Source organism: Pistacia vera, unplaced genomic scaffold (genome assembly GCF_008641045.1).
Source record: "Pistacia vera cultivar Batoury unplaced genomic scaffold, PisVer_v2 Contig906, whole genome shotgun sequence".
Taxonomy (NCBI): domain Eukaryota; kingdom Viridiplantae; phylum Streptophyta; class Magnoliopsida; order Sapindales; family Anacardiaceae; genus Pistacia; species Pistacia vera.
In genome coordinates, this window is record NW_022196786.1 from 503,568 (window position 1) to 523,905 (window position 20,338).

At 38.6% G+C, this 20,338-nt stretch overlaps 3 protein-coding genes across 3 annotated transcripts; all 3 read left to right on the forward strand.

Annotated features, from left to right (window-relative positions):
- Positions 1 to 135: 135 nt before the first annotated feature.
- Positions 136 to 4,145, forward strand: LOC116119810 (sugar transporter ERD6-like 5). Its single transcript, XM_031405734.1, has 18 exons — positions 136 to 496; positions 579 to 641; positions 861 to 950; positions 1,061 to 1,120; positions 1,281 to 1,346; positions 1,429 to 1,494; positions 1,569 to 1,644; positions 1,737 to 1,801; positions 2,006 to 2,098; positions 2,202 to 2,282; positions 2,367 to 2,451; positions 2,548 to 2,591; positions 2,674 to 2,736; positions 2,822 to 2,881; positions 2,988 to 3,041; positions 3,239 to 3,298; positions 3,427 to 3,541; positions 3,659 to 4,145. The coding sequence occupies exons 1-18, from the start codon at positions 347 to 349 to the stop codon at positions 3,787 to 3,789; spliced, it is 1,422 nt and encodes a 473-aa protein (XP_031261594.1). The 5' UTR covers positions 136 to 346; the 3' UTR covers positions 3,790 to 4,145.
- Positions 4,146 to 6,401: 2,256 nt separating this feature from the next.
- Positions 6,402 to 10,777, forward strand: LOC116119807 (sugar transporter ERD6-like 5). Its single transcript, XM_031405732.1, has 19 exons — positions 6,402 to 6,676; positions 6,819 to 6,881; positions 7,095 to 7,184; positions 7,268 to 7,327; positions 7,418 to 7,483; positions 7,569 to 7,634; positions 7,708 to 7,783; positions 7,867 to 7,931; positions 8,180 to 8,272; positions 8,371 to 8,451; positions 8,535 to 8,619; positions 8,718 to 8,761; positions 8,845 to 8,907; positions 8,993 to 9,052; positions 9,167 to 9,220; positions 9,558 to 9,617; positions 9,709 to 9,823; positions 9,928 to 10,067; positions 10,446 to 10,777. Exons 1-18 carry the CDS (start codon positions 6,500 to 6,502, stop codon positions 10,056 to 10,058), a joined length of 1,449 nt encoding a protein of 482 aa, XP_031261592.1. The 5' UTR covers positions 6,402 to 6,499; the 3' UTR covers positions 10,059 to 10,067; positions 10,446 to 10,777.
- Positions 10,778 to 11,373: 596 nt separating this feature from the next.
- On the forward strand, positions 11,374 to 12,169 carry LOC116119800 (protein DMP10-like). Its single transcript, XM_031405724.1, has one exon. The coding sequence runs from the start codon at positions 11,444 to 11,446 to the stop codon at positions 12,167 to 12,169; it is 726 nt and encodes a 241-aa protein (XP_031261584.1). The 5' UTR covers positions 11,374 to 11,443.
- Positions 12,170 to 20,338: the final 8,169 nt, after the last annotated feature.

The following is a 20,338-nucleotide window of genomic DNA, read 5'->3' on the forward strand; positions in this document are numbered from 1 at the left end:
TTTTAAAAACTACCAATCATATTGAACGAGTAAATGACATACATGCTGTGGCCTATAATTGATGGTCCACTATAAATACTAATGAGTTGACTGACGGTTTCACACCTGGGTTTCAGAGTAAAAGTGAGAAAGAATATATGGTATAACCACCATGAACCTACCAGCTATATATAGTGTTGTTGACTTATTTTCCATTTCAGGCTCCTGTTGTCTTGTTATTATCTTGAAAAAAATTGACTTATTTTCCATTTCAGTCTCCTGTTGTCTTGTTATTATCTTGAAAAAAATTGACCTATTTTCCCTTTCAGTCTCTTGTTGTCTTGTTATTATCTTTAAAAAATAAAATATGGAGGAAGAAAGCTTAGAAAATGGAAACATTAACAGTCACCTGTTAGCAGATGTTGATTGTGAAGCTGAAAGTGAAAGTTCTGCCACTTTTATTCTTGTGTTCAGCACTTTCATTGCTGTTTGTGGTTCCTATGTGTTTGGAACTTGTGTAAGTGTATCAAAATTCAGTTAATTTAGGATGTTTTTAACTGATTTAATTTCAAATTTTTAAAACATTAATTCTGTTTCAGTTAGGATATTATTCACCCGCAGAGATTGGAATCAGGGATGACCTAGACCTCTCTGAATCCGAGGTACATTTTCTTCTTTACTTTTTTTTTTTTTTTTTTTTTTTTAAGTAAATCCTCAACTGTAGGAAGAAATTTATTAAAGAAAAATTTTATAGAGAGCACAGTCAGGAAACATAATGAATTCATGCTTTTATTACATTTTAACACTAACAGTCTTTCATTAGCATTCTAATGCTTATAGTTTGAGAGAGATGAATGCTGCTTTATGTTCCCAATATGCAGTACGCTCTCTTTGGCTCAATTATGACGGTTGGAGCCATGATAGGTGCAATAATAAGTGGAAAGACGTCGGAAATGATCGGTCGAAGAGGTGTAAGTTTTTTATACTCTAATTCCCATATTCTCAGCCTGTATGAAATTTCAGTCAAAACATTATTTTTCTCGTTAAATTTTCACAATTATTTTTGTACACAACTTAACAGGCAATGGGGATTTCAGAACTCTTCTGCCTCATAGGGTGGCTTTCAATACTTTGCTCCAAGGTGTTTTCTGTTCTCCTATCTTTCTTGATGGGTTTTTCATCTAAGTTTATGTAAAAATGTCACAAAGAAACTTAACTACTGTCCTTCACTGGTAAAATATGTGGTGTATAGCTTCTCATAATTTAGAATATTAATGGTTCAATGGATGCTTGTTGAAAAGAATGTATGGCTGCTGGACGTTGGAAGACTACTCATAGGATGCGGTATCGGGCTCCTCTCTTATGTGGTAATTTACAGTGAGAAGCTGCATTTGATCTATAATTTCTCATTCACTTATCAATTATATTTGTGCTTCCATTTCCACAAAGGTACCTGTATATATAGCAGAAATAACGCCCAAAAACCTTAGAGGAGGATTTTCAAGTGTTCATCAGGTAAAGAGAGGCGTTTAAATCTGTACTAAAAAGCATGCCCCTTGCTTATCTGTGTACTGTTTTTCATTTTACAGTTCATGATAACTCTCGGCTCAGCAATGACATATTTTATTGGAACTGCTGTCACCTGGCGTACATTGGCCCTTATAGGTAAATTCAGTCTATTTTTGAGGTGTATGATTTCAGTCAGATTGCAGCTCTATGCAGCATTAAAATGTCAAACTACATAATTACATTTGCAGGAATAATTCCATGTCTAGTACAGCTTGTTGGTTTACTTATTGTTCCGGAGTCTCCGAGATGGCTGGTGAGTCGATGACTCAAAATTCTTCTGGAGAACGTTTATATATGTAACCATGTTGTGAATATGTTTTTCAGGTTGCTTATGAGAAAATAACCGATGTTAATAATAAATTAAGAATCATTCAAGAACAGCTTGATTTTTCTGATAAATCATGAGATAGGAAAACAAATCCTTCCTGGGTTGCTCAAATTATGAATATATATGCAGGCTAAGATTGGTCGAGAGAAAGACTGCGAAGCTGTCTTACAGCGCCTTAGAGGAGAGAGTGCCAACATATCTGAGGAAGCAACTGAGATTACAGTAACATTCAAACTCTTACTAAATAGAAGACAAGAATTTGTCAATTCCAACTTTCTGGGCAATATGCATTTCGAAAGGTATGATTAACCATGGACATATTCAGGACTACATACAGAACCTTAAACAACTCCCTGAAGACAGAATCCTAGACTTGTTCCAGCGGATATATGCTCGTTCACTCATGGTGACCCTTTCAACCAGATTCTATTCTTCTCCTGTGGCCATGTCATGACTTTCTGACCTTTCGTTGGATTATTTGAAATTTTAGGTTGGAGTTGCGCTGATGTTAATGCAACAATTTGGAGGTGTTAACGGAATTGAACTTTATTCGAGTTCTATATTTGAAGCAGCAGGTAGAAAATTTTCTTTTCCTGTATTATGATACAAAGTATGAACACTGATATAATAAAGGCAAAGCATATCAAATTAAAAGTTCTAGTTTATGCCAGGTTTTTCAGCTAAAGTTGGGATTACTGCAATGGCTATTGTTCAGGTAATGCAAGAATAAGTGTGTATTTTCAGTATTGGTTTCTTCATTATGTATTGCTAAGACACTGGAAAATTTCCTCATACAGATTCCTATGACCATACTTGGTATACTATTAATGGATAAATCCGGAAGGAGACCGCTTCTACTGGTGAAATGGCTATAATGTTTTTTTTTTTCCCTACTGGTGTTCTTGAATGTAAAGCCCTTTGCTGATTATACTACTGCTTCTGCAGAGTTCTTCTGTGGGAACGTTCATAGGCAGCTTACTCGCTGGGGTGTCATTCTCATTGCAGGTTCCTTCCTAAAATTTTGTTTGTTCCAGGACACTTATCTTTTGGTATTGTTCGTCAACTTCACTTCCTGGAATTTCCAGTAAAATCAATGTTTTAACGTGATCAGGACCATCAGCTATGGAAAAAAGTCACGCCGGTTCTAGTGTTTGTTGGTATACTGGTAAGACAATGGACACATAAATTTTCTCTAAATTTGCACTCAAATACAATTGTCCAGTTTTCTTATGTCGAAAATAGTAATCCAAGCATGGTCAATACAGTTGTTCATTTTGCATCCAATTTCTGATACTGAAGAGTAGGAATCATTATCTTTGAATTTGTTAAGCTGTATGTGGAAGTAATTGATTCTGCAATTAGGTCTATAGCGGATCATTTGGGCTAGGACTTGCAGGAATACCATGGCTCATAATGTCAGAGGTTAGTAAACTTTATCTCGCTTGATTTCCGGTTTCAAAAGAACACAATAAAAAACTAAGAGTTTATCAATCCAACAGATCAAGCATATTTGTAAAAAGCTGAGACTTAATCGAAAATTGCTGTTTCAGATCTTTCCCATTAACATAAAGGATTCAGCTGGAAGTTTTGTGTCTTTGGTCAATTGGTCTAGTTCCTGGATTGTTACCTTCATATTTAACTTCTTATTGGAACGGAGCCCAGCAGGTGATGCCACACATTCTCCCAATATGAACTTCTACATTACCATTTTCCGAAATAATTAATCTTCATACTTGTATGCTCCCCATAGTTCAATACAAATTCTACCTTCCATTTCTTCAGGAACATTTTTCATATTCTCTAGCATTAGCGGCTTGACTGTCCTATTTGTGGCAAAGATAGTACCAGAGACCAAGGGGCGAACACTCGAACAAATTCAGTCAGTGATGAACCCACTAACAGCTAGAAGATGAACCTGCAGGCATGCTTGTCCAAAGGTTAAAAATGGTCCTGCAATCCAGGGATGCAATAGTGATTGATCATGAATTGAAAATTTCTGACAGTCAAATCAAGATATGTCAAGTTTCTACGCTGCATTACTCTCATTTTACTGCATATTCTGCACAAATCTGTACATGGCATGAACTAAGGAAGGGCATAGCAGAATTTATCTGTCACTTCTCGTGTATTTTAGAACTTGTTTCCTTGTTCAGGTCCTTTCTGCAAATATTGTAAAGTGTATGCATGATGATAAAATGACATATTTGACATTGTTGATGCTAGAATTTGCTCAAGAAATAATATGTTGGAGTTGATAGATATACAAAGGATTGATGGAAATTGGGTCCCATGATTGATGACCACTGGATCCCTCCAATGTTCCAAAATGTTCATGAAATGACCATTGAAATGATCAAATGGACTTTCCCTTTCATCAATTAAGCAATTCTATCCACAAGAAACACCTATCCTTCTTCTACAAACGTATGGAATTCAATAATTGAGAGAAGCTTTAAGATATTTTTGGCATTCAATTAGAAAAGCCCTACCATTCCTTGGAATATCCTTAAGGGGCGTTTAATTGGAGGTAATGAAAGATTACTAGAGCTATGTCATCTTATATTACTTGATTATCATGTTTGATTAGGTATTATAAGATTACCTTAGTAATCTTATTTTTGTTACAATTCTATCCCTTATTAATAAAAATTTTGGACAATAATGCCCATGTTTTAAAATAAATTTACATTAATATACCATTTCAATTTTACCTTTATTTAATTAAGTTTTGGACAATAATGCCCTTATATTTAAAATAAATTACAGACCATCACCGTCGACAGTAGGCCAACCACCACGGACAACCGTCGAAAAGTCGTCGGAGTCCCTAAAAATGACCTAGATTCACTAGGAGGCTTCGGTATGGCCATTTTCGACCATATTGATGGTCGAAAACAGTCATATCAGGTAAGATCTGGTCGTTAACGGCCAGATCCTTGGCCATTAGCGGTCAGATCTATTCTGTCGGAATAGATCTGGTTGATAATTGCCAAGGATCTGGTCGTTCGATCTAGCTGGAAATGGACAGAATAGATGTGGCCATTTCCGACCAGATCTGGAATGTTATGGCCATTTTTGGCCATCAATATGGCCAGAAACGGCCATATCGGAGCCTCGTGGTCACAGTAAGCTACTCACGATGACTTTCGGAGACTTCCGGCGGTGGTTTGCAGTGGCGACAGGAAGTGGGGGTGATTTTGTCATAAATTAAAGTTTTATATAAGTAGGGATGCTTTAGCTAAATCTAAAACATTAGGGGTTAGAAAAAATTATTCAAAAATTAATAATACAAGTAATATTATACTAATATTTAAAAAGATGACAATTTAATAATTGAAATAACATACCCACCAATTTATTCCCTCTAACCAAACATATTAATGTAACATACCAATCAATTAACCAAACATATTTTTCTATAGATTTTTAATAATTTTCAAGGTAATATAAGATTCCAGTAATCCAATATTCCCTAAACCAAACGCACTTTAATATTATAAATCCATTAATGTACCTACGTCATTTATAATATGACAGACTCTCCCGTAGCGCAATTTCTTAAATTTCTAAAGTAAAAAATTGTTTTATTTTTTATTTTTTATAATCAATGTCTAAATCAATGATTTACGTACACGTCAACTGCTATCAATTAGATATCCACCTATGCAATGGTCCCTCGTGCCAACACTGTGAATAAGCTCTAATGTCCTCGGACCTCCAATTTTAAATAGTAAAATAGATAATTACATTGACATCCCTATGATTTGATCCATGCATGACGGAAGACACTAATTTCAAATACTAGTATTTTGAGGCTTTTAACTTTGCAAAACTTCGTTTATTAGTTAGTTGACTGTTTATTGATTTGGAAATTATACTAGGTTGACGTAAATAAACCTCTAAAAAATGGTGAAAGATGCACTATGCCACTATTGTTTCTATAATCACTTTTCATTGCTTTTGGAAGAGTATTTTCATAGTTTCAGTAATTTTTTCCAAGTTCATTAACGATCGACTAACAATTTATTAAGAGAGAGGATTAAAACCTGAAAAATTATGAAAAATGCATTACACAAACAATATTAATGTAATTCAAGCTATTTCCCTTCCTAAAAAATTGGAAGGTCAGAAAACTGCCTTTTACAATTGCAAATGTGAAACGTTGCAATGAAAAATGATTAGCTCAATCAAGATTTGAGTCACCTTAGAGGAAGTCAAGCCACACAATAGTATGGTTTTTTCATTATTTTTCATAAGGGTGTTTTCATTATTTCAGTATATTCAGGCAAATAACAATGTATTAAGTCAAAAGGATTAAAACGCTAATATTTAATAAAGAGTGTCCTTCATAGAATAAACCAAAACCACATAGACAAAAATGTAATTCACTCTCCCTATGAACCTTAATAAGTTGACTGTTAGCTGTCCTTTTCCAACGTGGGTTCCATATTATGCAAAGATAAACGTGTAAAACATTCCAACAACGAGGCAGCAGCCCACTAGAAAGTAGAAAAGTTACAACTTGTATGATATATGGATGATGATGAGTTTCACTTGTCAGCTTTTTACTTCTGATCCAAACCAAAGTGTCTGTTTTTTTCCATTTCCAGAAAAGTGTAAGATATGGAGAGAGAAAGCATTGAAGATGGGCAGCAAGATGGGCACTTAGAGACTTCTCTATTGGGCAAATATGGCAGCTCTAGTAGTTCTAGTTATTCCAAAAGTGGCAACTCTACCACTGCTGTTTTATATTTCAGCACTTTCATTGCTGTTTGTGGTTCCTATGTTTTTGGAGCTTCTGTAAGTACCTTTAAGCTTCAAACAAGCTTTTTGAATCTGTGCAGTCGGTGAAATATGGGGGATAAATTATGGTAGCTAGTTAATTTTAAGATTTTTCTGTACCCATTCGATTAATAAGTTATGCTTGTTGATGATTCTGCAGATTGGATATTCATCACCTGCAGAGAATGGAATCATTCAGGATCTGGGCCTTTCTGTCACTGAGGTATGTTGCTAGCACTATCTATCTGTTGTGAGTTGTTTGAGGGAGTTGAATCTGATGTACCCATTGAGCCATTAGTTCATAATGTTAACTGCGGGAAATATACCCATTGAGCTTAACTTGGTAGAAAAATGCTTCTTTTAGAAATGTCACTATGGAGTTATAATCTTCGTCTGAATTGGTCTGAGGAACCATAATCCATGTTTTGATATGCAGTATTCACTATTTGGCTCAATTATGACGATTGGAGCAATGTTAGGTTCAGTTACAAGTGGAAGGATTTCAGATCGTTTTGGTAGAAGAGGTGTAAGTTCTTTATACTAATTTTACTTGTTTTGAGCCTGTTTGAGATTTCTCTCAATCATAATTTTGGTTATGCTGCTTAACAGGCAATGGGGATTGCACAGATACTCTGCATCACAGGGTGGCTTGCCATTTTATTCGCAAAGGTTTTTCCTTTTCCACTTCTTTCTCGATTCTCAGTTTATAGCTTGTAATGAGTTGTGGATATTAACTGCTTAAAGCATTCTTGTTGAAAGGGAGCATGGTTGCTGGACCTTGGAAGATTTGTTGAAGGATGTGGTGTTGGGATTCTTTCTTATGTGGTAATTACCGAGAGAATTTGCAGATTGTGTTTAATTTCTCATTCATGCATCAATTTAAGATGTTTGTTTTCCTTTTTCCAAACAGGTACCTGTATATTTAGCAGAAATAACACCCAAAAACTTTCGTGGAGCATTTGTAGCTATACATCAGGTAAAAGGAGATCGTTATAATTACATAACAATGGATAAACCCATTACTTATTGACATTTGTGTTATTCTACAGTTCATGGTATCTATCGGCTTAGCATTAACGTATTTTATTGGAGCTGTTGTAAGCTGGCGCACCTTGGCCCTTATAGGTAACTGAGTAAGTTTTTGTTTTTGTATGATTTTCATCAGATGGCAGCATTATAAAACTTGGCCCTATGAATTCTATTTGCAGGAATTATTCCATGTTTAACACAGCTCTTAGGTTTACTCATCATTCCAGGTTCTCCAAGATGGTTGGTAAGTCGAGATTCAGAATTCTGCTTGAGAGCATTATTTATGTAGTATTAGAAATGCCCTTGAAAGTATATATGGAGTATATTTTGTCAGCTTGTGGATGCTTTTGTCAGGATACTTATGAGCAAAAGACATGCTGATAACAAATTATGAAACATTTGAAATTAAAACTTGAATTTCTTTATGTTGTGATATTAAGGAAAACAAATCATATTGTGTTTGCCGAAATGACAAATGTAAATTACCTGCAGGCACAGAATGGTAGAGTGAAAGAGTGTGAAGTTGCGATACAGCGCCTTAGAGGAAAGAATGCTGATATCTCTGAGGAAGCAGCTGAGATTGAAGTAACATTAGAACCCTTAATAAGTGATCTTGAATGATAGTCAAGTTTATTGATTACAATATTTTTTTTACAGTACTATTGGCTCTGTATGTTTTACAGGAGTTCACTGAATCCCTTAAAGAGCTCCCAGAAGGCAGAATCCTCGACTTGTTTCAGCAAATATATGCCCGTTCACTCACTGTTAGCTTCCAGTTAAATCCTATTCTTTCCTGTAGCCAACTTATAGCTCAGCTGATCTTATTTCAAATTATTTGAAATTTCAGATTGGAGTTGGACTGATGTTACTGCAACAATTTGGAGGGGCTAATGGGATTGTCTTTTATGCAAGTTCAATATTTGATGCTGCTGGTACAAACTGGTTTTTACTATATTATTGTATTAATTAAGAGAACTATTATAAGAAAACATAAAACGAAATATGCTTAACAGTTCCAGGTTTCTGGCAGGTTTTTCAGCAAGTATTGGGAGTACACTAATGGCTGTTATTCAGGTTATGTGCTCATAATTATGTATTTTCGATATTAGTTGCTTGTCTATGTAATATATGAAACATTGTAAAAATTTCTCTAACAGATTCCAACAGCAGTACTTGGTATAATCTTAATGGATAGAGCTGGAAGAAGACCACTTCTAATGGTAAAAAAAGGGCTAGCAAGTTAATGTCTCCTCATGGTGTTGTTGAGCAAAGCCCTTGCTGATTTTTTCAGGAAATCTTATGCAGATTTCTGCAGTGGGAACATGCTTAGGCTGCTTACTTGCAGGGGTCTCATTCTCGTTGCAGGTTCCTTCTAAACTTGTGCTCAAAAACTTGTAGTTCTCTCATGAAGTGTTGTTTGTGAGGTTTATATCCAGTCATTCTTGTAAGATCAAGTGATCAATGTTTTGACATGACCAGGACCACCAGCTGTGGAAAGAAGGCACTCCTGCTTTGGTGTTTGTTGGAATAATGGTAGGATAAATTCTTTTTTCCTGTTTATCTCCTACAAACATGCACTCAAAGTTATTGTCTAGCTTCTAATGTCAAAACTACTGATTAGAATGCATAAGTAAAGTGTTTACCAAGATCCTGAATCGCACGGTTATTACACATTAATTTCTTTTCTCAACTTTTTCACTCAATGTGGAGACAGGAAACTACCCTTCTTATATTGTTTACTTTGCAACCACCTTCTGTTAATTGACAGAAGGATTCAATGTGTTCTAGATATTTAAGTTTCAGCTGTAACTTTTAGAGGCTTACGGATAAGTGAGTAATAACTGTAAATGCAATCTGATTATGGAATTAGGTATATAACGGATCATTTGGATTAGGCCTTGCTGGGATACCATGGCTCATAATGTCAGAGGTTAGCTTACTTCTTCTAGATTTAGCTCTAATTTCAATAAAACATACCAAGAATGTTTGGAGCTGAGACTTAATGGTGATTACTGTTTCAGATTTTTCCCATTAACATGAAGGGTTCAGCTGGAAGCGTTGTGTCTTTGGTCAACTGGTTCAGTTCTTGGATTATTACATACATTTTTAACCTATTAATGAATTGGAGCTCATCAGGTGATGCCTCCCCCCGTCTTTCTCGCACAAACACACACTCTCAATATGAATCTATCTTAACATTTTCAGGAATAATGACTTTAATTTACCATACATCTCTTCAGGAACATTTTACATATTCTCTAGCATCAGCACCTTGACTATTCTGTTCGTGGCAAAGTTGGTACCGGAGACGAAGGAGCAAACACTAGAGGAAATACAGGCATCAATGCACTCATTACCAGAGATTGAATAACCGTACAAGGTATAATCCTGTCTTGAAATTTGAAATATACAAGTCTTCAGCTTTTACAATCTTTCCACAATATGTAATGTCGCCAGAGTTGTAGGTTCTGAGTTTCCTTTTACTCTGCATAATTTCTTGGCAACGAAAACAGAGAGGATTTAGATAATATGCTAAAATATCTCAAGATCTTCATACAAAAACAGGATACCAAATTACCAATAATAATCTTTACTATTGAAAAGTGACAGTTAATAGCAAATGCAGTGAGTGCCAACATGATCATATAATTTGTTTTGTTATCAACTGATTCTGGTGAATTGGTTCCTTCCCTTTTTGTTCTTAAAATGCTTCCACTTACTTGATTGATCAGTAAGCTTCTCGCTTTCCTTTGCTCAGGGTGAACCACAGAAAAGGAATAAAGCTGCTTTGCAAATAAACAGAGTCCTAAATGTGAGCTCAGAGAACTGTTAAACGGTTGGCCATGATTAGACTGCCACTGAAGAACCTTTAAATTCTTTCATTGATCCATTCAAGCCGATGCAGTGATTTATCATTTAAAATTTTTTAATTGTCAACCAAGCCATCTCCCCAGATTTTATTGTGCTACAGACTCTGTTGTGTTTCATTTTTGCACAAATCTGTATGCAGATTGATGACATTAAGGAGTCAGTTCTTCCCATGAGTAAAAAAATTTATAATAATATGATTCTGCAAATCTGATAGTTGAAGCTATGTACCATATGATCTTTTTTATTCTATATATATCATGAAATTTTCTCTTGTCGGGAGAGAAGCATATCGAAAGATACCGTAACTGATGGTCCAGAATTTGCAGGAACTTATAGATGTAATTATCAGGACAAAAGAATAGATTTAAAGCTTGATTTGATTTATATATATGCCTTATCCATCTTTGATGAGTGGATTAATATTCTAGTAATAAAGTTAAATTTGTAAGTATATATAAAGGTGAGTTGAAATGCTTTTTGCTCAATTCTGCTACGTGATCAACGGTAGGTGTTTCAAGTAGAACTCTTGGGAGATAAACGTGCCAGCACCCAGCAGTGTGGGTTTATTGTTCTTGATTCTCAAATTATTTAGATTAATTAAGCTAGCACATGCAATTAATGGAATATTATGTGTTAATCACATGTCCTTGTATATTTCGTATGGAAAACAAATTGTGCCCTTATGAGAGATTCCCTGACGCTTCCCCTCTCATAAGGGCTTACCTCAGATTTTGTGCTCATGTACATTTATGTATGGATACATACTTACGTACCTAGTATTCTTGCCAAACCCACTTTCCAAATTGCCTATAAATCATTGCCTACCATACAAAGTTTGTCATTCAACTAGTTTCCCAACTCTACTGTCTCTTTATTGTTGCTAATATGCCAAAATCTGAGTCCAAGCCTCTAGCCACAGCGGCCAACCTTGCCAACCTTTTGCCTACAGGCACAGTCCTTGCATTCCAAGCTCTTGCACCTTCATTTTCTAACAATGGCTCCTGCCTGCCGGCAAACCGGTACCTCACCTTAAGTATCATTGTAGCTTGCGCATTTGTGTGTTTCTTCTCCTCCTTAACCGATAGCTTCATCGACGACAATGGAAAGCTCTCCTATGGCATTGCTACATTCAAAGGCTTCTACATCTTCAACAAAGATGACCGCGACGAAAACGACGTCGAAAAGGCAGATGCCGCTGGCAAAGAATGCCACAAACATGAAGATGCCGCTGGCAAAGAATGCAACAAAAATGAAGATACCGCTGACAAAGAATGCAACAAAAATGAATATAAGCCGAGTAATTATAAAATCCATCCGAAAGACTTTGTGCATGCCTTTGCATCACTGCTGGTGTTCCTGGTATTTGCAACTAGTAGCACTGATGTGCAGAGGTGTTTCTTTCCTCATGCTGGGGCTAATGGAAACACACTGATGATGAATTTGCCTCTAGCAGTTGGGGCTTTTGCAAGCTTTCTGTTCACGATTTTTCCCACAAAACGTAGAGGGATTGGTTATGCAGACAAGCAAGCCTATAAATCCCCAAAATGCGGTTATGCAGACAAGCAAGCCCATAAATGCCCAAAATGCAAATCTTGTCTACATGACGGCTAAGGACATTGGATACTGATAAAGTCTTAGGTGATGTATTAAAACCATATAAATGTGATAAAATTTCGAGGGGCATCAGGGTCAGTTGTGAGTGTGACAGTTGTTCGTTGCACAAAATTAATATTTTACTAAATTAAAATGGGATGTGTGTCAAGAGTAGGGTCAATGACTATCACACAAGCTTGTATTCCTTTAAGATTTTATTAGAGAAACGTATTAAGAGCAAAGATATCAAATTTTATAATCTATTTTGTCTCTTTCATGCATAACTTTGATGATATTTGACCGTTGCTTTGTCATTGATATCATTCATTAAAGAACAACATATCGTTTGTATAATTGAAAGAACGACATAACGTTTGTATATTGAAAGCAATGTTTTTAAGCCCAGCCTGCCCCTTGACCCAATCAAGGGGTCGGTCAAACAGATCGTGGCAACGAACACACTCTTGCGAAATTCTCATCAGTCTTTACAGGTTTGAAATCTAATGAACTTATCCTTGAGAAATTACATCAATCCCTATAGGTTTGAAATCCAGCATAGACACCCTATATTGACGATCGATTGGCTGGGCAGCGACGACACATCAGGGAGAGCCTGGTTGGGACACTGGCTCGGGTGGGAGGGGCGCGACTACCATCGCGTGGTTGGCACCCCGTGGTGTCTTTAGGCTCTGTGAGTGCCATTGTTGTGCATTGAGCCTAAGTTCACGCAAAAGGCAAGCACGGCAACGCCTAGAATAGGGCTTGCCGTGGTTGAAGCCAAGGCACGGCGGTTAGTGTGTGGGGGGGGGGGGGGGGGGGGGGGGGGGTGGGTAGTCGGAGGGGCAGTGGGCACCAGAAATCATTGTATCTAGTTAGACGGTTGTCATAGTCATAGTCTAGTCATAGCATACGCCCTGCTGATTTTGTTATCATTTAGTTTTCTAAATAGAATGTCATATTGAATATTTTTAAGTCCAGAGAATTAATTGTCTTACATGGTTACCAGTTGAATGAAACTAGTGTGTTTTCGTCATTTAATCACAATAATGAGAAATTAAAGCAAATAATATAAAATGATGGTTAAATGAGCGACAATAACGGATATACTATTATAATTGTTAGAGTAGTTGCCCTAGACGCAAGGTTATCCTCAATACCTCCCTCAGATTTAATAAATTATCTAACTGATGAAAAATCTTTTTTGTTTTTGGCTTTTTAAAGATGATTCCAAATGAGCAAGAACACTACTGAGAGTGAGAGTGAGAAAAAATTCTCCACTTGAGGGGAATTTGGTCTAATTATTCTTAGGTGATTATGATTTCTCTCAGGATCATCAGAACTACTTGAGCTGAGCACCGTTCATTATATGCATCAACGATTTTCCATGGCCAGGAACATAATCATGCATGATTTCTAGTTAACCCTACTCCAGATTTCTAGTTAACTTTTTCCTCCATTAAACTATATTTTAGTTTTAAAAAATATTTTAACTTTATCGAATAAGCATATAAGATTTAGAGTATATGATGTAGAAGTGAAATGTTCAAAGCATTACTAAAGAATAAAAATGTTTGATAATTTAAAACGGAGGTAAATTTATAATTATAAAAATTAACAATTCAAAAGTGGAACTTCTTTAATTTAGTAATTAAAAATAAATAAATAAAAGCATGATAGAGATACATAGAAGTATTTCCAAAAAGGAGATAAGAGGGAGAGGGAGTCAGGGAGAGATCGATGATGCCAAATTAGGTTTAAGTGTCTCTCAATTTGCCATGTAAAGAAATGTCCTCCTTACACGTGGCAATTTTAATTTCTTTGAAGATAAGATGTGGGTGGTAATCTTTTAATTAATATTTTTTATTTAAGAAATTTTTATATATTTATTAATGTATGCAAAAACATCAGGATCAAAGGGCTCCCACCATTGATGTTGTCTTTGATATTTGACTCCATGAATTCACTTTCTTTGAAAATTCTTGTAAATGAACGTTCCAACTTCGATTGTACAGGTTTTGGTACATGTAGCAAGCTAGCTATGATATCAATATCATTGTCTTTATTATCGATTGATGCATGCTACAATCCAAATGAGCTACATTGTTAAGTTAAAGCTTGGTAATTAGGTTTATAAGCACCGTTCATGGGGAGGGCTCTTGTTGCGTATGATGCAACCTGACAAGGAATGTTACTTGACCAGTTGATCCTGAGTTGTCTTTGATATTTGACTCCATGCATGAGTTTAATTTCTTTGAAAATTCTTGTAAATAAACCGTCCAAATTCGATTGTAAAGGTTTTGGTACATGTAGCAAGCTAGCTATGATATCAGTATCATTGTCTTTATTATCGATTGATACATGCTGCGATCCAAATGAGTTGTTAAGTTAAAAGTTGGTGATTAGGTTTATAAGAACTCTTCATGGGGAGGGCTTTCATTGCGGACGGTGCAACCTGACAAGGAATGTTACTTAACCAGTTGATCGTGAGTTGTCTTTGATATTTGACTCCATGAGTTCACTTTCTTTGAAAATTCTTGAAAACAAACCTTCCAATTTCAATTGTAAAGATTTTGGTACATGTAGCAAGATAGCTGTGATATCAGTATTGTTGAAAGTCAAGCCGTTGATTGTGTTTATTTGATTGTTTTGTTCCCTTGTTACATATTAGCTAGTATATCTTGTTTTTTAGGAGTTTTTATTATTTTAGGAATGTTACTTGACCAGTTGATCGTGAGTTGCACATTGTTAAGTTAAAGCTTGGTAATTAGGTTTATTAATATATTAGCAATCTTTTTTTACAAGTCCGCTTCTAAGAGTGAGTTCTATCAATTTACACTACACATGGAGGGCTCCCGTTGTGAACGGTGTAACCTAATGACGGATGCTACTTGACCGGTTGATCGTGTATGGGATCACCAAAGTCACCTAACTAGGTAGTGAAACGTACGTAGATTGTAACAAGTCTCACGTTGTTAAGACTTAATAACGGTGCTTATAAGTATTTGGACACCTTTTCTTTATTAGCAGAACAGAGAGTTCTAGCGAATGTGCATAATGATGTACAAATTTTTATATAAGTGGTGATATAAGAGAAATACTGCACAATCAAGGATCTCCTAGTTTAATTAATCCTAATCACACATCAATATATGTTATGCCTGGAAAACCAGGGCTGACGAAGAGTCTTGTCAACATGAGGTGGTCAGAACTTGAGAAGGTTCCACGACTGCTCAGTTGCGACCATGTCGCGCGATGACGTGAGTGGCATGCTCCCGCCAGTGTAGTGGGTGTGCGCCAGGTTGGCGAATGGTTGGAAACCATCCACGTGTCCAATCCCTGCATAAGTCGAGGAAATTGCTCAAGCAGGTGAGCAATGAGACACATAGAAAGATTTGCACGGCATTCACCCTACTCGCAGATTTGGTAATCATTTCCTTTATTCATCCCACTATAAATAGAGAACTTATCTCCCATTTGGCGGACTGGCTAATTTCACTAAGGAATAGCATATTCTTTCTCTCTCTCTCTCTCTCTCTCTCTCTCTCTTGTATTCTCTAAATTGTAACTCAGCTCGCTGAACGCGACCTGACTTTACTCATTAATACAATACCAGTGGATGTAGGATTCACCTTGTGAGCATCCGAACCACTTTAAATATTGTTATTCACCCTTCATTCAATTAAATACTTCCATAATCACGTATGACTTCTGAGCCTGCTTAGCATTTCTCACGTGTGAATAGTTGGTGTCAAAATCAAGCATAAACAGTTTGGCGATAAAAGGAGGGCAGATTTAGTACCTGTTCTTCATTAGGAGAATCTCTGACTAATCGGCCCCACTACGGCAAATGGCTCGCAGTTTCGAATCTAAGCGAATCAATTATGGCAATGAAGAGATCCCCCAGGTACAGGAGGACACTTCCCCTGAAGTGCCCCAAGCTCAGCAAAATATCATGGGGGATATCCTTTCAAGCTCACAGCTTGATCCAGTCATCATGAGTTACCTAGAGAGGTTCAATAATACTCTCTAAACGGTCAGCCAAAGGCTAGACCGATTAGACCAGGTCATGCCACCCGAATCAAATGAGGCAGTGCCACCGCCGAAAACGCCTGCAGGTCGCCTGAAAGCGCAGAAAATGACAAAAGCCTATACCGCGCACATTGTAGTGCATCAAAGAAAGGGAAAGCAATTGGCGCACAACGAACCCAAAAGCTCTGAGGGACCAGTAAACACTGATCGTGCCCTAGGTAGAATACCCGTGGCATTGCGACTCAGTGACATGTCGCGGCTCGAGCTCTCTCATGCCACGTCGCACGAGCACTCCCACAAAAGTGCAAGGCAAGGAGATTCCCATTATCGCCAAAATGACACTTTGATTGTCATCGTACGAGATATTCCCATCGTCCGCAAGTCGATTCGTACCACCGCGGAGGTCGGGAAGGTTCCCTGAACCATTCAATGCCATCACACGGCTCTAGCTAGCATGTGTCGAGATTGGCCGGAACTGCCGGCCAAGGCAAGGAGGAATCCAACCTACGATCTTTCCTCAACCGCAACCGTGAGGGTCGAACCCACGTTGCTGAAAGTGATTCCCAGATAGCTCTGCTGCCTCAGATTGAAGAGCTATAGCGAGCTCTGGATCAAATAAAGGCTCAACGAAATGAGCAAGGGTAGGTCATAGAGGTGTCTCCCTTTTCTCCGGCAGTATTAGCTACTCCCCTCCCGTCGAGATTCAGAATGTCCGACATGCGAGCATTCGACAGGAATTCTGATCCGTAAGATCATCTGTATAAATTCAACGACCTCATGGAACTTCACCAAGTCTCTGACTTGGCAAAATGTTGTTGCTTGGCAGTAACCCTTTACCTCCCATGCCAAGTGATGATTTAGGTCACTCTCAGCAAGATCGATCGGCTCATGGCCTCAGATGAGCTCGACATTTTTTAGACACTTCCAGGTGAACAGGAAGTTCTCGATGCCTCTAAGCTACCTGAGAAACATAAGGCAAGAGAGGGATGAGCCCTTTCAATCTTATATCAACAGGTTCCAAAAAGAGCTCCACAAAGTAGCTCACACTCTCGAAGAGTCCATTCGAACTCTCATTATCGCAAGAGTTCGCCCACAGCCAGATTTGTGGAAAGAGTTACAATCTGAGGACGATGTTTCCCTCACCCGCTTCTACAACCTTACGAAAAAGTACTTCCGCATTGAAAACTCTATGGCGGCGCTCAACCACCACGACCCCGATCCTTCGGGCAGTGCTCCCGATCGAGGGGAGAACAGGAGGGCTGATCGTAGATGGGCTAATGACGATCAGTGAAAAGGAAAGAAACTGCGATATGAGCCCAAGAAATCTTATGCCCCAATTCCTTGTCGCGACCACGGCAAGAGTCAATACACCCCTCTGAATGTCTCAGTATCGACTATTCTTGATAAGTCAAATGAGGTTGGTTTGTTCGAAGAGCCTGAGCCCATGAAAACTCCTTCTTCGGCTAGAAACAATAAAAAGTAATGTCACTATCATCGAGATAATGGGCACCACACCGATGAGTGTTCGACCCTCAAGCAAGCAATTGAGGACCTCATTAAGGGCACTTCAAATAGTATGTCGATGACTCTGCTCCCGTTCAGGAGAAAAATCAAGAGGAACCAGGAAAGAAGCGTTATGGTCGCAAAGGTCTCTACAGTGTAGGGATCATCTTTGGGGGACCACACCTCGCAAGAAATTCACGAGGTGCCCATGAAAGGTATGCTCGCGCAGCCCATCATGACCCCATAAGTGTGATGAGCACGACGCCGCAATCAACGAAGGTTCGTAGAGAGGAGGAAATTACCTTCTCTAAGAAAGACGTAGTACGATTGCATCATCCCCACGACGATGCTCTCGTTATCATGCCCAAAATAGGGCGGTGCGAGGTCCACAGAATGTTGGTGGACAATGGAAGCGTCGTGAATATCTTATTCCAACGAGCTTTCGAAATGATGAAAAACTGGATGAGGCCGATCTGAAGCCTGCCTCCATCCCTCTATATGGTTTCACCAGGGATCACCTGATCCCCAAGGGGACGATCTCGGTCCTGGTCACGTTGAGTGATACCAACGAGATGACCAAATTGACTGAGTTCCTAGTAGTGGTCTGTCCATCCGCTTTCAATGACATCTTGGGACGACCTCTACTAAGATACTTCAAAGCAGTTACCACGATCTACCATCTAAAGATGAAGTTTCCCACCCCATTGGGGATAAGGGAAGTAAACAACGCGCATCTTGCGACTGCTATGTAAGGGCAGTGCAGATGGTGTGCAAGGGAAAAGGCACTCCACTTGGCATCCCTGAACAGGCCATGGCGATCAGCAGGATCAAACCGCACTTAGCCCAACTGAGGATAACATGAATCCTCGTATCCAGGAATGCCCTTGTAGTGGGCCGGTTGAGGACCTATCTAAAGTATCGGTCGATCAGAGCGAGCTGAGCCAAGTGTTGAGAATTGGAAGTAATCTCAACCCCCAGCTCGCCAGCGACTTGACTAGCTTCCTCATGAAAAATATCGACGTGTTCGAATGGACTCATGCTGACATGGTCGGGATCAACCCGAATATCATATGCCATGCCCTGAATATCGATAGTGAGGTCAAGTCAGTCCGCCAGAAGAGAAGAGCAATGGATCCAGAGTGATATGCTGTCTTAAAAGTTGAGGTAGATAATCTCCTCCTAAATGGATTCATCCGGGAGGCATTCTACCCAAGCTGGGTTGCCAACTCAGTTTTGGTAAAGAAGCCTAATGGCAAATGGCGGACCTGCGTTAACTTCATCGATCTCAACAAAGCCTATCCGAAGGACAACTTTCCCTTGCCGAGAATCGACCGCTCGTTGATGCCACCTCCGAGCACGAGCTACTGAGTTTTATGGACGCCTACTCAGGATACAATCAAATTCTGATGTACGCGTCGAATGAAGAGCATACCTCTTTTGTTACAGATCGGGGACTGTATTGCTATAAGGTTATGCCCTTCGACCTAAATAACACTGGGGCAACTTACCAGCGACTGGTTAACCAAATATTTTCTGAGCAGATTGGAAAATCAATGGAAGTCTATATTGATGACATGCGGGTCAAATCGCATGTCGCTTGAGATCACATAGCGCATCTCTCTGAGATGTTCAGTATACTTTGGAGGTACAAAATGAAGCTCAATCCTCTCAAGTGTTTGTTCGGAGTATCCTCGAAAAAATTCTTGGGGTACATGGTTAACCAAAGGGGAATAGAGATCAACCCCGAAAAGATCCAAGCTCTCCTCAATATGAAAAGCCCAACCAACCGAAAACAGGTTCAGAGTCTCAATGGGCGAATAGCGGCACTCAGTTGCTTTATATCAAAGGCAACAGATCGCTGCTTGCCATTCTTTAATATACTCAAGGCCAACAAGAAATTTGAATGGACTCCGGAGTGCGAACAGGCATTCTAGAGCATTAAAGAACATCTCGGAAAGCCACATCTTCTATCCAAGCCTCTCCCTCAAGAAATTCTTCTTCTGTATCTATCCGTCTCTCAGAATGCAGTCAGTACAGCTCTAATCCAGGAGGAAGACAAGGTCCAATGGCTAGTATATTACGAGAGCAGGCGTCTGTTAGACACCGAAATGCGGTATCCAGAAATGGAGCAATTAGCTTATGCCCTGCTGATCGCCTCCAGGAAGTTGCAACCTTATGTCCGTGCCCACACAATCCATGTACTGACCAACTATCCACTCAAGCAAGTCATCTAGAACCAGAGGCTTCTTGTAAGTTGCTCAAGTGGGCTATGGAACTAAGTCAGTTCAATTTGTAGTACAGACCAAAGGCAACTGTTAAAGGACAGGCTATTGCCGATTTCATTTCAGAATTCTCATATCAACCAGTTAAGGAATCCGAGCAACATGCCAGCAAAGTCACCTAGGAAACCGTTCAGAATCTATCGACCTGGAGCCTCTATATCGATAGATCCTCGAACAAGAAAAGGGTCGGGGCAGGCCTTTTCCTCCTTAGTCCCGAAGGGACTCGCATTCATGGCATTCTTCGATTTAGGTTCAAAGCGACCAACAACGAGCCTAAGTATGAAGCTTTGCTCGTTGGTCTGCGGTTGGCGAGAGAAATGGGATCAACCATGATCGGTATTCACAGCGACTCTATGCTAGTTGTTAACCAGAT